We start from the raw sequence: 16,358 nt of genomic DNA, 5'->3' as shown, positions 1-16,358 counted from the left end.
TCAAGGGTTGGACCCACACCAGCCCTGGGGGCTATGCCCTCCCTGCCCCCAGGCTCAGGGGCAGAGGGCCAGCAGCCCAGGAAGTGGTGCCTAGTGGTTTAGAGTTTACCCCATCCGTGGCCTGTGACAGGACAGTGGGCCCACGGCCAGGTTGTGCACACTCTGACAGACCCCAGGGCCCTGTTCAAGTGGACTGGGAACCTGAGTTTCTCACTGGCGGTTGGCCCTGACCCAGGCTGAGCGGCTCGGGCCTGCGTGGAGTGCTCCGGGACCCTGCGGCAAAGTCTGTTTCCTAGTTTAGCGACTGGAGCGGGGGTGGAGTGAGGGCTTCCCGTCACGATGTTGGCAGGATGCCCCCAGCAGTTCCACAGGAGCTCAGGGTGCTGAAGGGACCCCCCGCTTTCCAAGGATCTTGAGGTCACAGCAGAGGTCAATGGCCACGCACGCTGAGGTGGGAGCTTAACAACAAACGGCTTGCTGGGGCCTCCCGGTCCTGCCCCTGGGCTGAGCCCGGTTGTCTGGTCTGTCTTGTGGCCCCCAGGGACCTCCTGGAGAAGACGCGCCTGCGGAGCCGGGCTTCGCCTGCAGTCCCCGTGGGCCTCCCGGCCAGCAGCCTCCTGCTCCGGGGCCAGGGCGAGCTGGGCCGGCCCGGGGTCCCTGCGGAGCGGGAGGCCGAGCCGCGCATCAAGGAGAGCCGCTCCCCTGCTAAGGAGGACGGCCCCAAGCTGGCGGCGCGCCCGCCGTCGCCCTTCAGCAAGGCGGCCCTGGGCGACAGCCTGCGCCTGGCCGGCCTCCTGGGCCGGGAGCCGGGGAAGCCGCCTGGGGCGCCGGCCGAGCGGCCCCAGGGCGATGTGAAGGTCAAGGAGGAGCGCAGGGAGGACAGCGACGCGCCCCTGCGCCCGCAGCGCGCAGCCCCCGCGCCCCCTCCGTTTGGACCGGGCCCCGCGGCCCGCGAGCGCCTGGGCTGTTCTTGGGAGCCGCTGCGCGACCCCTACCGTGGCCTGGAGCTGCCCCGGCGCGCCCTGCCCGCCGGCGCCGGCCCCGCCGCCCTCCTGGAGCCCCCGGAGTGCCCCTACCGCGACCGCGAGCCCCACGACTACAGCCCCGAGCGCCTGCGGGCGGCGCGCCGCGAAGAGCTGGAGTGCGCGCGGGCCGCGCCCCTGGACGGCGCCGCGCCTCTGCCCGCCCTGGGCCCCCTGCACTACCCGCGCCTCGGGCCTGCCGCCGCCGCGCTGCACAACGGGCTTCTGGCGCGGCCCCCGCCCGCCGCCGCGCTAGGCGCGCCGCCCCCCCTAGTGGCCGCGGGTGGGTCCCCTGCACCTCCCGGGCCGCCGCGCAACAGGACTACGTCTCTCGGGGGGCACCCGTCGGGCGAGGCGCACGACTACTCCCCGTCCCGCAAGGCCCCCGAGGTGGAGGCGCGGTAGAGGACGGGGCGGGAGCCGCGCTTCCCACAAGCGCCGGTCCGGAGGCCCTGCACCCGTCGCACCTGCGGAGTCGGGGCTTTAAAATCCAGCTTCTCGGGGTGGTCTTCTGTTGTCTGAGCTTGAGATTAGGCCTGGATAAAAATCCAATTTGTACATTTTTTCCCACAGGCGAGAAGCGTTTTTAATAGATTTGTATTTTTTTCAATTTTGTGCTCTTTAGACATTTTAAAAGAACAAAAAAGTAACTTGCTTTTTTATTTTTCTTTCGAATTTGCAACTTAATGGCCTCCGATCCCTCTCCAGAGCCCCAGGGTTTTTTGTCTTATTTATGGAGAAAACGCGGCCCTTTTGTCCAGCGCACTGTGAGGCCCCCACTCAGGCTGGGCCCTGGCCCTTCTCGGTACTCAGAACCGAAGCTACAGATGTATATTAAAATAATACTAATGTACAAAACTACTTTTGCCTTATGCAGAAGTGTAAGAGGTTTTCTTTTTTGGTTTGTTTTTTTAAAAAAGCAAATGAAACAAGTGTAAATAGTCTGTTAATATAATTATATGACATTATTAAATTCTTAACCTAGGTAGACTTTGTACAGTTTCTAGAAACCCCTCTGGTTATCCATTCAACACGGTCACAGAAACCCATTCGCTGTCAGTTGGAGATGCTCCGTTTAACTGCAGCAAGGACCCTTCAACTATGCAAGCGCCCCGAGGCGGACACGTGGGCTGTCTAGGGAAGAAGGTTCCCCCAGCCAGCAACAAGTGGCCTCCAGCCCTGGGGGCACCACCCTCGGGCTGCAGGCTCAGGACCAGCCAGCTCTGGCCACAAGGACGCTGACCCTCGCGCTGATTGTGTGGTGGTCTCAGAATCTGTGCCAGTTTAGAGGTGAAGAGTCTAATGGTTGATCACAAAAAAAAAATCCCACTTCTGCCCATTAACCCTTCTGAAGGTCATCAGCAGATATCTGGCATGTCCCAGCGTCACGCCTCTACCAGTGAAGGCCATGGCTTGGGTTCCTTCTGGTTCTAGTATTGCTTCCATAAACACGTGGATGTCACTGTCCTGTCAACGCCCCTCTTGTTCCCTGGCATCCACACCTGTGTCCGTGGGCTTCCACCTTTCTGGTCCAGCCATCAGCACCCATTTGCTTCATTTGATTCTGTATTTTCAATCCACGTTTGTGGACCTTGGTTATTTTAAACACTATGTTCTCACGTAAATCAGTGAAGATAAATACAGCCTTGATTTGGGATGAAAAGGTGGTCGAGTGTTTTGTGTGGCACTGTGGCTGGTGGGGGTCGTGCACCCACCCCAGCTCGTGTCCCTCTCTTGTGTTGGCGAGCACCCAGCAGGACCTGGTGTGCTGCTGGAAGTGCCTCACTTCCCTCTCACTGGGTAGCCTCCTGCCTTGTCTGGGTCCTGCATGTGCCCTCAGCAGTGCTCTCACCCACCGTCTGCCACATCTCACTGTGTGGAACTTGTACTCTGGGTCTGCCAAACCTGCTCAGTCCAGTCTGTGTGCACCCTGTGCGGGCTCCATGGGGGCGCACATCCTGTGGAAGGCTGGCCCTGCCCCCGCTGCTCTAGCACCGTGTGGAGCCAGGTGACCCTCTTTGGGAGAATTGAGAGCTCGAGGGAAGGGTGGGCAGAGCTGGCCACCCCAACAGCTGGAGGAGAAGGGCAGGGGGCACTGCCCATGCATGAGGGCTGCAGCTGCCTGAGTTAGCAATGGGCTCTCACCCAGCCTTGTCCTTGTTTCAGAAATGCAGGCCCTGACATTGACCCCTGATTGGATTTGCCTTGTTAGGTGAGCAGCCAGACCCAGAACTGCCCCAGCCTGAGAAGGCCTGTGAACCCACATCTGTGGACACTTATGGCAGACAGCCACTGAGTCTGCTGGAGAGTTGGGGTGCTCCTGCCCACACTGAGGGGAAGGTCCTAGGGTTTTCCTTCTCTCTGTCTCCAGTTCTGTGAGCCCCTCTCCCTGCCCATCAGGGGTCAAGGAGCTTGCCCAGTTCTCACCATTTACCTTCATCTGCAAAAGAAAACCTTTCTAGCAGTAAGGGGCTTGCGGTCCTTCCCACGTTATCCAGAGGCCCATTCTGGTAGCCCAGGGCCTTTCCAGGCAAAGGGTTGGAAGGCCCAATTTGGATCCTGCCAACCGGGAGGCTGTGCTGAGTCTGTGGCCTTCTGTCCTACTTGCCAGCTCTTGTCTTTTCCAGCATGCCCAGAGCACTCACATCCTTGCCCACTGCAATTGCAGCCATAGAGAACCAACCCGGGTGTGACCATTGAGCTGGTGGTACCTCTGGGGTCAACCATGCTGAGAAACATCTCAGTCTGCAATGAAAAGCTAACAGTGAACTGACATCTACTACTTCTTAACTAGTTTTGGGGGTAATGTGGAACAATTTCCTCCGGTAACCCCACTAGTGTCTCTGGCCCTACCAACCCCACCTCTTGTCCCGAGCTCAGAGAAGGGGACCTCATGCTGTGGGAGACACCAGGCCTGAGGGTGGGGGGCCCAGAACCCTCAGGGTACCCTCTTGCCTGACAAGCTTCGATCTGGGCCTCACATCTGAAAAATTTTTGTTTCATGATCCACCAGGCTTAAGCTGAGCTCTTTTGCACAGAAAAATAATGCACTATGAAGCAACCTCTGCTGAGATCATACGGGGCCAAGTGGGGTAGGGCAAGTTTCCTTTCACACACACACATACATGCCTCCTGCTTGTTACTGAAACAGGATCCAGCTTCTAAGAGGCACAGGAGAGGGCCACAGGCAGTACGGGACTTACAGGCCTTGGCCTCTCTTAACCCACTGATGCATTTGCTTTTTAAATGTGACTAGGAGAAAATTTCAAGTGAACAGAGCCCGTTTAAATGTCAGGAGTCTGATGAGGATGGAGTTTAGTTTGGGAAGATGAAAAAGCGCTGGAGATGGAGGTGGGACTGCAGCGTGAATGTGCTAATGCCCCGATCTGAACACTTAGTGACTAAGATAGTAACTTCTATGTTGTGCCTATTTTATCACAATCTTTTAAAATCACTTGCTATGACTACAGAATAAAATACAGTTTAAGGAAAAAACCACTTTCCCCCAAAAGGCATACAGGTACCTACAGCACTTTACATGTGATCCAAGCACCCAGGCTGAGGGGTGGGGACACCTCTGTAAGCATCTGTGGAATGGCATCCATGCGACTTATTCTCCACAGGACTCAGGGTGCTCCCTAGAGGTAGTCCCCTCCTCCCACACATTAGGGATGTCCTCGAGAATTGCTTTGAACAAAGAAACATGGGCACAATCGACCTGAGGCTATTCCAAGCAGAAGTGTCAAAGACCAGCGTTGGTCAGCCTTCTTCATGTGGCAATGTGCCCAAAGGAAGCACCCGCCAGCCAGGCCCCAGGACCATAATGGGGAGCAGAGCTGTAGCCAGCCCTGCGGAAAGCTGGGGCTCTCGGGTCACGGCTTATCCCACGCTGACTGCAAGACGTCCTGCAGCCACACCAGCCCCTTCCCTGCAGAGCACATGTCATCACACTCCAGTACAGCCCTGCCCCCCCACCGCCAGGCCAGCAGAGACCAGGTTGGTCTTGGGAGCCCTGTTCTGAGCAGCTCTCAGCCTGTGCCCAATTCAGGCAACCTGGGGTAATGAAGGAGCCAAGGCAGGGAATGGGAACTGGGGACTAGAGTGCTTGCAGCTGAGCCTTCAAGGGGGCAGATGAGAGCCACAGGCCAGGGGGTCCTCCATGTCAGCACTCACTTCCCCAAGGACCTGGGACTGATGGCTCTTCATGCCCATATCAGGTGTTTCTAGAACAATCTGAAGGTGCTATGGGCTGAACTGTCCCCTAAATCCACATGTTGGGGTCCTAACCCCTTCAGGATGTGACTGTGTGTGGAGACAGCTTTTAAGAAGATGACTGCAGTAATGAGCCCATATGGGTGGCCCTAGTCCCACAGGTCTGGCATCCTCATAAGAGGAGATGAGAACACAGACATGCACCAAGGGACAGCTGTGCGAGGACACCGGGAAAGGGTGTCTGCACGCCAGGTGGTACCAGGAGGACCTGCCCCATCCCGGCCTGCAAGGACACAGGAGCCAGCATGCTCTCTGCCTCTGTGTCTGCTCTCTGTCTGTGGTGTTTGTTCCATGGCCGAGGGGACTGACATGGGTACAGGCCCATCTGCCCTGTCATCCTCACTCAGCTCAGGGGTCCGAGGGCAGGGAGGAGGGACAGAGACCACCCCACTCCGGGCCTGCCCACTGCCTCCCTCCTGTGCCAGTGGGTGAGGACCCTGGAGAGGATCCTCCCCAGGGCCTCAAGTCAGAATCACCTTGTGGATCCTTTAAAAACACCCCTTCCTGGACCCACCCCAAAGACACGGCAGCATGGGCACAGGGAGGGGTTCAGGCGCTGGCATTTCCAGCAGCTCCTTGATTGACCTAAGTGCATGGCCAGCAGAGAACCATGGCTCAGAGCTGCCAGTCCTGCAGGTGAAACAGTGACAGGTCAGCCAGTGCACCTGAGGAACCCAGGTCTTCATCTCACCCCTAATTCCCTCATATTTAAATTTAATTTCATAATTACAATCATGTTTGGAACAACCTGGGAGTCTTTAAGGGGTATGTTTATGAAATCTAAGTAGAGATCAAATCTTTCTGATGAAAATGAAGCATCTGACCTGAGAGGTTCTGTAAGTGAAATACACACCAGATCTCACAGACTTGTTACAAAGAAGGAATGTAAAATATATCAATTTTCTTTCTTTTTTTTTTTCTTTTTTTTTTTTATTGAAGGGTAGTTGACACACAGTATTACATTACATTAGTTTCAGGTGTACAACACAGTGATTCAACATTTATATACATGATAATTCTAGGTACCAGCTATCACCATACCAAGTTGTTACAATATCTTGACTATATTCCTTATGCTATACATTACATCCCGGTTACTTATTTATTTTACAATTGGAAGTGTGTACTTTTTTGTTGTTGTTGTTGTTGTGAGGGCATCTCTCATATTTATTGATCAAATGGTTGTTAACAACAATAAAATTCTGTATAGGGGAGTCAATGCTCAATGCACAATCATTATTCCACCCCAAGCCTAATTTTCGTCAGTCTCCAATCTTCTGAAGCATAACAAACAAGTTCTTACATGGAGAACAAATTCTTACATAGTGAATAAGTTCTTACATGGTGAACAGTACAAGGGCAGCCATCACAGAAACCTTCGGTTTTGTTCATGCATTGTGAACTATACACAGTTCAAATATGAATACTCATTTGGTTTTTAAACTTGATTTATAAGTGGATACCACATTTCTCTATTATTTCAATTTTCTTATATTGACTCCATGCTGAAATATTATTTTGGATATATTGAGTTAAATAAAATATGCTGCCTAAGTGAAATTCACCTGTTTCTATTTTTTAAATGTGACTAGTAGAAAAATTTACATGGCCCAGCAATGTCACTCCTGGGTGTGTACCTGAGAGAAGTGAAAACATACGTCCACACAAAAACATGCCCGTGAATGTTCATAACAACTTTATTCGCCATGATTGAAAGGTGGGTGGGAACATCCCGTGTCTGTCCATCGGCCAACCGGCAAGCCAGGTATGGGCCTTCTGTGACAGAGCTCTACTCGTCGCTGCAGGGACAATGAACTGACACACTCCACGACACAGAGGAGACATGAGACATTGATCAGTTACCAAAGCCAGGCACGAAGACCACGTGTTTGGCTCCCCATGTTCTGGGCACAGCCCCTAGCCCGGATCTCCCATCCTAGCCCTGCTCACTGTGAAGGCTCACCAGCAGGTGAGAAGCCACAGGGACCCGAGGGGAGGCTGGGCTCCCGGGCTCCTGGAAGAATAGGCTCACCTGGAAAAGTGCCTCCCCTTCTCTGCAGCCTGAGGTGCTTGGTTAGAAAGCAGACTCTGCGCTGCCCTTGGGCCACCTTGAAGGCCCCACTGTGCAGTTTGGGGCTGTCTGTCCTGCAGCTACTGCAACCCAGACACACACCCCGAGGGCGCAACCCAAGGCCTTGGGAGCTGTGTGGAGGTAGCAGAGTGCTCCTGTCCTGGTCACCTCCCACACAGCGTGGGCTAAGAAGCTGGAGGCAGACCAGCCCCCTGCCCTCAAAGGGACTCAGGCCTTCCTGGGGACAGACGTGGCTCCAGAGGAAGAGGAACTGGGGTCTGACTTCACTCTCCAACCCCATACAGCTGTTTGGGGTTTCCTGTGGGAATAGCCCCAGGACAAGGCTGCATTTGGGAACATCTCCTAGGGGTTCTGTGTCTAAGGGGTGGCATGCCTGAGGACAAGGATGACCCGTGTGTCAGAAATCGGACTGTAGTTCTGAAGTGACGTGCGTCCCCAGAAGTTCCTCGGTGCATGCGCTCAGTCCTGGTCTATCACGCACTGGGCCAGTAGCCAGAGAACAGAGTACCGGTTTCCTGCCGAAAAGGGGACGTTGCAGGGTCGTGGAGTTGGCCCCTGCTGGTTGGTCCCCATTCCATCAGAGCACCCGAGGCTCCCTGGGGCCGCAGTGACTCGCTGCGGCCCGCATCGCCACCTGGCGGCCACCTGGGGTAGCTCTGAGCCCAGCCGTGTCCGGGTCCTTTCCCGCGGGAGAGCCTGCCATGCTGTCGCTGGGCCGCTTCTCTGCGAGGACAGGTGCGCTGAAACAAGCAAATCGCACGGCATTTCAGAAGCAAGCCTTCTCGGAGGTCCGGCCCACCGGGCGACAAGCCGCTGCGAGTCCTGCAGAAACTGGCCTGCTCGTGGCAGCAGTAAGGCGCCCAGCTTCCTCATGGCCCTCCCCGGCCCACACCACACCAAACGCGCCTTTCCCAAGGTGGACCAGGCTTGGTTCACGTCAATCTCGCGAGTTACAGTAAAATGGACAGGTTTCCCAGAACAGGTCAGCCGGAAGGAGAGCCCCACCACAACCAGGGTACCTGACCGCTTCAGGCCCCACGCTGCTGTGGCTGTGCCCCAACCCCCACCCCTCACCCAGGCCACTGGGCTCATGTCGTCATCAGCGGCCAGGTTCCAATACTTGCGTGCACTGCTCAGTTCCCTGGTAAGTGGGAGTGGGACTCTGGGCTTCTTCAGTAAGCATGTTTTGCTTGCCGCAGTAAGCATGCGCATGGGAAGCCGCTGGCTGGCTCCAGGGCTGCTGCTGGGCCAGCCCCTCCGCGTCTGGCCCTCCGCAGCCATCCGTGCTGCCCCGGCTGTGGTCAGGGAGTTGACTTGTTTCTGCTGACGTCCCCGCTGAGTCGTTTGCGTGTCCCTCGTGGCTAATGAGGGTAAGAACACTGTGGTGCACAATCTGTATATCACCTTTACTGAAATGTCTGTTCAAGTCTTTTGTCTACTTTTTAATTGGGCTGTTTTCTAAGTTTTGAGAGTTTTGTTTATGTATTCTGGACACAAGTCCTCTGTCAGATCTGTGATTTGCAAATGTTCCCTCCAGTCTTTTCATTCTCTTAACGGGGACTATTACAAAGCAAAAGGTTTGACTTTAATGAACTCCAGTTTGTCTAATTTTTCTTTTATGGGTGGCATATGGTCATGTCTAAGAACACTTCATCTAATCCAAGGTCATGAAAATATTCTACTTTTCTTCTAAATGCTTTGTAGTTTTATGTTTTACTGTGTGCTTTGTGCTTCCCTGCCCTTTTCTCATCATCATCATGGGACCAATGGCTCCCGTAACCTCTGCAAGGATGGTCTTGGGCAAAGGAGGAGGTGGAGGAGGGAGGGTGCCTGGACAGGGAGTGGAGGAGTCATCTTAACAGGGAACCTTTTAACAGAAGCCTGGTGCCAGCAGGCCTAAGTAATGGAAGCAGCAGACAGTTCAGCAGATGCTTGGCAGAATCCCTGGTGCTCTGGGAGCACTAACAGCTGGCTGTGACATTTTCCCCAAGAAGCCACTGATGGGATAGTTTCTAAACAAGCTAGAGCACCTGCTCTGGGGGAGCCCGCACAGATGGGGGGGCCAAGGCAGGGAAGCAGAGCCTTTAAGGATGCTTCGGCTCTGACGCCTGACTCTGGGCCTTATGCTGCCCGTGCTGACAGCAACATCTCAGGCACCTTTCCAGTTTGGAACAACTGACTGGTTATTTGCACTTGCAGTGACAAAATGCACCTGAGCACCTTCATTATGGAAATGGTGCAGGGGCTCTGGCACCTGCCCTTTCTTTCCCAGGTAAAACTGGACCTTTGGCTAAACACAGGCAGGCAGTATTATACTGAGCCTGGGCAGACTCCACCCCTGCCCACGCAGTTGGGACACACCTTGAGCCAGGACATGCAGTGCAGGAAGACGGTCTGGGGAGAGCAGAACTTCTGTGGGTTCAGGCTGTTGGTGGCACAGCAGTGGCTCTGGCACTGCTCGTGCTGTGTGCAGGCCTCTCCGATCCCCTGCAAAGTCAGGGCTCTGCTTACCTGCCCCCAGTGAGTCAACCAACCAGGTGCAGACCCAGCTTCTAGAAAACACTTTCAATTTAGGGACTCCAGACCCCTTCTCTCTCCCCACCACCCCTCAGACAGCTCACTTGACAAGTGTCGAATATTTACAGACTGTGGTGGGTCCGGAAGTCTGGGGGGCCAGTGACAATGGAGGGAAAGGGAGCCAAGAGGTGCCTGTGTCTGTCGTGAGCCATGTGGACAGAAGGGCGATATGAGGCAGCAGGGAGGGGCCGAGTGGCAGGGCAGGACGGATAGGGCCACCATCAGGGTGGTCAGCATTTCACAGGGGGAGACTGGCTAAGCGAGCGTCAGTGCCCTGCCCAGCCTCCCAGAGCCACCTGGGAGCCGAGGTCCACGCCCGGGCACGCTCACAGAGGCTGCTGTGGTCAGCACGGCCTTGGATGCAGTTTCTCAAACCTTTGGTCAAACCTCCTTTACAAACTCAAGAAGTTAGTGGAGGCCCCGAAGGGCTGTTGTGGGTGTGGGCATATCTAACCCCTTATGCTAATGATGAAGAAGCTCTAAATATTTATGTATAAATATATTTTAAAATAATAAACCAATTCTATGGCAATATAAGTCAGAACTTTTTACGAAAAACAAGCCTATTTTCCAAAACAAAACAAAGTGGCTGAGCGGAGTGGCGCGGCTCTGCACCTGGTTCCTAACTGGCAGCGGCTTCCAGCGTCGGGAAAACTGGGGAGAATGGGCGTGATATTCCCATCTTAGACTCCATGGACTTAACAGCCACGGAGAAAGGAGAAAGCCGTGCAGCAGGGTGAGGTGGTGCGGCAGAACGCGCGGACTGGGGACAGGCAGGGACGGGGAACAGGAGGAGGCTGTCATGCCATCGCTGCCACAGCGGGAGCCGCCGCTCCCCACCTCTCCCTGCCGCCCGGCGGGGCCTGATTCCCGCCACACCCCCGCCCGCGGAGACCCCGGCTCCCCGCGCCGCCCCGCCCTGCCGCGGTCCTGAGAGCCGCTCCTGCCCAGGCGCACGGCCCCCGGACCCCACCGTGCGGCCTGGAGCTCGTGCTGCGGACGCGTCAGCACTCCGGGACCCGGCGCCTCGGAAGGGGGGTGTGCTCTGGTCACCTTCCTTTTCCGGGAGCCCAGAGGAGAGCACGAGATCGCGCCGCAGGAAGAGGGCCTGTGGCGGTCGCACCCTTACCTTGTGGGACAGGCACGCGCTGTTCCCGGAGGCCCAGCACAGGGAGAGCTGCAACAGAGGTCCGGCACCTTCCATCGCTCGCACACCTGTTGGTGCCCAGGGGCCGTGGGGTGCCCGCCCGGGGGCTGCTTCCCTCTCCCCTCCCCAGACTTTCTCTAGCAAGACGGAATTGATACTTTGTTTTCCAGAGTGGTTTCAGGTTTACAGAAAAATTGTGCAGAAAGCAAGTTCCAGGACATCCCCTCTCCCCTGCCTCAGTTTCCACTATCATTAATATCTCACTTGGTGTGGCATGTTGGTTACGGCTGATTGGTCAGCTGATACTGATTGATACACTGTTATGAGCCTAGTCCACCGTTACTTGGGGGCGTTCTGGGGGTGTGCATTCTACAGGTTTGGACATATGTCTGAGGACATGTGGCTGCCACCACGGCACCACACCGAGGTCTCCCTGTCCTGGAAGCCCCGTGCCCACCCGCCCACCCCAGCCCTGGCATCTGTTCCTGTCTGCAGCCTGCCTCTTCCATGTCCTGAGCTGGAGTCGCAGACAAAGCCCTCACCTATGGCTTCTCTCACTACTGTGCATGCAGGCTTCTCCCTGTCTCTTCATGAATTGATAGCAAATTTCTTTTTATTGCTGAGTGGAAAATGCATTTTCAACAGCCCTTTATTAGTTTAAATGAGCATCTCAGCCATGAGAGAGTGCCGGCGAGTCAGCGCAGCCTGCTGCTCCCATGTCCCTGGGGCCCCTCTGCACACAAGCTGCCTCTCCACCACGGAGCAGGTGCAGTAGGTGCCCCACCCTGTCCAGGAGTGGGGCTGGTGTGAGGCAGGTGTGGGGCAGGTGTTGGGTGGGAGTGGAGGGGAGTGTGGTGGGCGTGGGGTGGGTGTGGGGCAGGAGTGGCGTGGGTGTGGGGCAGGTGTGGGGCAGGAGTGGGGAGCTAAAGAACCAAGGGCAGTATTTCTCCAGAGCACTTAACGGTATTTGCCAGTGTAGATTTCATTTGGCCCCAACACAAAAATCCAGAAATTATCCACTGCCAACATGAAATGCCTACAAAATACAGAATTCAGCAACACAAAACATCTCAGGCTTTTTGAAATTCTAAACTACCATGTAGCCTCTATGGCATCCAATGGGCACTCTTGACTGCTAAGAACTTGTTTTCACACGACAACAGGATCATTGCCCTGAACCAGGCAGCATTTCCTTTTTCAAGGCAACTGTTTAGAATCCTGAAAGCAGATTTTACTTTCCCAGCTCTGATGGACCCAGAAGATATGAAAGACCAATTTTTGAATGAGATCCAAGAAGTCTTAAAGCTTAGGTCATGAGCAATGCATACTGAAATAGGTCAGCTTAGAAGTAAAGAAAAAGTGGCACACATCTACTGATTTGGAGTCTCCGTCCCACAATCACCTTTGGATTTTTAGTGAATTTTAGTGTTTAAATTCCTAGTAGATCAGAACTAGAAATAACTCCAGATATGTGCAGAGGCTAAGTGGAGGAATTTCAGACCCACACCCAGCACAAAGGAAAACTGCGTTCGCAACCCAATTTTATAGAATGAAACAGTGAGCAGAGGAGACGGAGGTATTTGGGAGCAATGACCATGAGAGTGAATTTTATAGAATCCCAAATTTATATCACCCAAATTTTATAGAATGAAACAGTGAGCAGGGAAGATAGAGGTATTTGGGAACAATGACCATGAGAGTGACAAGCAAACAAGAACAAAACGCCCAGTGAAACCACAGACATCCTCAAACAAACCCCCTTAATCTACCTGTGGAAATAAGGGAAGACGGGCAGTGGTCTGCAAGCTGAGTGGGACTCACTTCTCAATAAAGCGGAGGATGCTTCCTTTACCAGCCACAAGCTTGAGATTTCAAATTCTCCAGAATGAGGAGGTTTCTAAGGGTGTTGTCACAATACAGTCTATGTCAATGCCAGCTATTTGTCCTACATCTAAACATTTTTCTACCTCTAAGTTATGGCATTTCAAAACACACTGTTCTTAATGTTAAAATATACATTCAGAATAATGTTCCTGTAAACATTTTCTGATTTTTCTCCAAGTGTCCTAATCACCCAGATACATGCTAGAAGTAAGACAGTAATATGTCAAATAAAGTAGCAACTTCAGTTTGAAATATTTAAAGTTTATTTGTATTCTTTTTGGGAACATCAATAAAAGACCTCAAATGTATCTATAGCTATAAATATATAAGAAGCATAAAAAATTATTCATAGAACAAAAATAAATTTTCTTCAGAACGAACCCGGGTAATGAAATGCAGATACAGATCTCACGTATGGAACAATCTAAGTGCTACTAGTGCAAAAATATGGCTTTGAAAATAAAATAAAATCTTTGGTTTTGTTTTTCTAAACAAAAATTAAAAACTCAGAAAGGCAAAAAGAGTTTAGCATCATCTGTAGTTTTAACAAAAATAGCAAATCAGGGGATATGTAGCCTTTCCAAGTTTTGGGTTTCCTGTAATTTTAGATTAAAATTTATTTACAATAAATTGTAGCTCATAATCAATGAAGCACTGCTAGAGTATTTCACTTAAAGTTTTGCTTACTGGGTCAAAAGAGACACAATAGCATGAACTCAGAGCCCTATTTGATCTGCAGTCACCAAAAAATGGTAAAAACATGAAGGAAAGCTACTAGACTTGGCAAAAACAATGTCACTCTTCTTTTAAATTTTACTTCCAGAAAAGCACTTCTAAGTCTGTGGCAATGTATGCATGATAACAGTGTTTTTAAATATTTCCCCTTAAAAAAGCACCTTGCAGGGTTAGGATACAACTTTGTGTGTGTCTTGCGTGCCAGTGACATCCAATGTGATTTGTGGGTTTGAGGACTGGTGAGAGTGAGCAGGGCCTTTAGAGCAGCCCAGTCCTGGTTTGGGAAAGAGCCTGCAGTGCTGTTCTGGAGGCCTTGTTCTGGGTGCCCACCTGGCAGCCCTGTGCCCATGCTTCCCAGCCTCCAAGGCCTGTGGTCAGGCTCCTGTCCATGCCACTCAGAAACAGCTCTTATGAGGCAGCCACATATCTCCAAGGTGGAACCCAAGACACACCGTTTGGTCCTGGGACTGAATGTACAGACAACAGCCAGCCTGCCTATAAAGGCAAAACTCTGATCTACAGCCTGCACAACTGGCCAGGAAGCCAGCTGCAACCTCTGTCTCTGATGGCCCCAGATGGCCAGCACTGGGTCACTGACCTCAGCTCCCCTGGTTTTTGCCCCACTTTCATCTCACAACAGGCCTGAGAAGGTAAATATGCCCCCTGACCAGTGACATGGGACGCCTGCATCAGTCTGCAAGGGCTGCGGACCAAATACTGCAGATGGCACACAGCACACTGGCTCCTGCATCCTGCCTCCTCCTGGCCTCCTGGGTCCCCCCGGTGTGCAGACGCCCTCTCTGTGTCCTCACACAGCCGTTCCTCTGCGTGTGTCTGTGTCCTCATCTCCTCTTCAGAGGACGCCAGTCCTCTGGCATCAGGAACATCAGTATGGCTTCATCACCTCAGTCACCTCCTTAAAGGCCCCATCTCCACACACATTCACATCCTAAAGGGGATCTCACATGTGGATTTGGCACAGTGCAGCCTGCCATAGACCCCATATCTGGCCGGTCGCCCTGCCTTCCCCACACCTGCTCCTGGATCTGAGCACAGTGATGAGCCCCCGACAAGCCCGTGGAAAGCTCTGGATAAGTCGCCCTGCTCCACCCCTCTGTGCTGGCATCCTTTCCCCACTGCCCACCGCCTGGATCACTACAGGCCAAGATCTCAGGTGCCCTGATCACATGATTCTAGAGAAATGATGCCTGCTGGCTGAGCCGTCTGAACAGTGTCCAGGATTAATGGGCAAACCCACAGCCATCGTGTGAACTTTGTAAGCCCCATTTTCCATGTCACGTCACACCTACCAAATGTAATTGTTATAACTGCATAAAAGCGAATTTGAATCACAATTTCAACATTTTGAAATTTCTAAACTTTCAGTGTTCTTTTTGTACTTTAAGCCAGGAAAAAGCATTTCTGACCTCAAACGTTTCCATAGGCCCTTGAAAAGCATGCAGGCCTAGTTTACAGACTCGGGCATGACACGCCTGACCAGCCTGCACAGCAGAGGGGGGACACGCTGGCCGTAGCGGAATCCCAGTGCACAGACGGCCATGGCCCCACCGTTCACAGCAGTGTCACTCCCAACAGCCAAGGGGCATCCCAGGATGAATGGAGAACCAAAATTTCATTGCTACAGTGAAATGTTATTCACCTTAAGAAGGAAGCACATTCCACAAAGTGAAATCAGCCATCACAGACAGACAGATCCTGTGTGGTCCTGCTCACAGGAGGCCCTGGAGGGGTCCCACCCACAGAGACAGGAGATGGTGGGGCCAGCCAGGGGGCAGGAAGGGCACAACATCAGTTTGGGGACATGAGCATGTTCTGGAGGTGGAGGTGGGGATGGTTGCACAACACGGTGGTCATGCTTCCCGCCACTGTGCTGTGCTCCTGGAAACACGGTGAAGACGGTAAATGTCATGTTGTGTGCATTTGCCACAGTAAGTAAGTCCCCAGGCACTGCTCAGAGGACAGCTCATTCACAGCCCTAGACATTTTGAAATATTCTTCAATGTACGGGGTCTCCTTTCTCAGATATTTGTTTATAAATCTCCTAGATCAGACCACTTCCCCCAGTTTCTACTTCCAAACACCAACGTCAGGTATGGTTCCACAGTGTCTCTTCTTGGCATCCAGATAAAAGCTTGATGCCAAATCCTGCCAAAGGCTGTACAAATCTAACAAAGGGTTCCCTAAACTACGGCTGCCAAGGTCTGAGCATATCCCTCTACCTCTTGGTGGCACCAGTGCCAAAAGGCCGCTCAGCCTCCAGTGCCCAGGACAGGAGGGGAGGACGCCACTCAAAGGTGTAGCTCTGTCCTGGCTCTGCCCTTGTGGCAGCCTCTGCCACTCTCACATAAGCACACATGCAGAGATGGGATGATCTTGCAGAAAACTGCCCCTGCACTCAGTCCTATCTTGTTATTTGGGGTTCGACCGGCTCTTCTGCAGAAGTGAGACAGCCAGGTGTGCCACCAGAGACTCGGCCCTTAAGCTGAGACTCCAGGGTCACTGGCTTCTCTCCTAGCCCTCTGTGCTCCCTCCCTGGGTCCGCCTTCACCCCTGGGAAGATCTGCATCCTGCAGGGACCAGCCTCAGGGTAGGCAGTGGCTAGCCACCC

The 16,358-nt window shown here is 53.2% G+C and overlaps 1 protein-coding gene across 9 annotated transcripts in view; it reads left to right on the top strand.

Annotated features, from left to right (window-relative positions):
* FBRSL1 (fibrosin like 1) overlaps positions 1–2,685 on the top strand; it is a 72,809-nt gene extending 70,124 nt beyond the window's left edge. For all 9 annotated transcript variants that reach the window (XM_057492223.1, XM_057492221.1, XM_036921901.2 and 6 more), the window contains one exon: positions 542–2,685. In XM_057492223.1, the coding sequence (XP_057348206.1) occupies positions 542–1,427 (886 nt within the window). In that variant the 3' untranslated portion in view covers positions 1,428–2,685. The remainder of the gene's footprint in view (positions 1–541) is intronic.
* Positions 2,686–16,358: the final 13,673 nt, after the last annotated feature.

Source organism: Manis pentadactyla, chromosome 14 (genome assembly GCF_030020395.1).
Source record: "Manis pentadactyla isolate mManPen7 chromosome 14, mManPen7.hap1, whole genome shotgun sequence".
In the NCBI taxonomy this organism is placed as follows: Eukaryota; Metazoa; Chordata; class Mammalia; order Pholidota; family Manidae; genus Manis; species Manis pentadactyla.
Note: the sequence above shows the minus strand (reverse complement) of the source record. Positions and strands in the feature narration are given on the sequence as shown.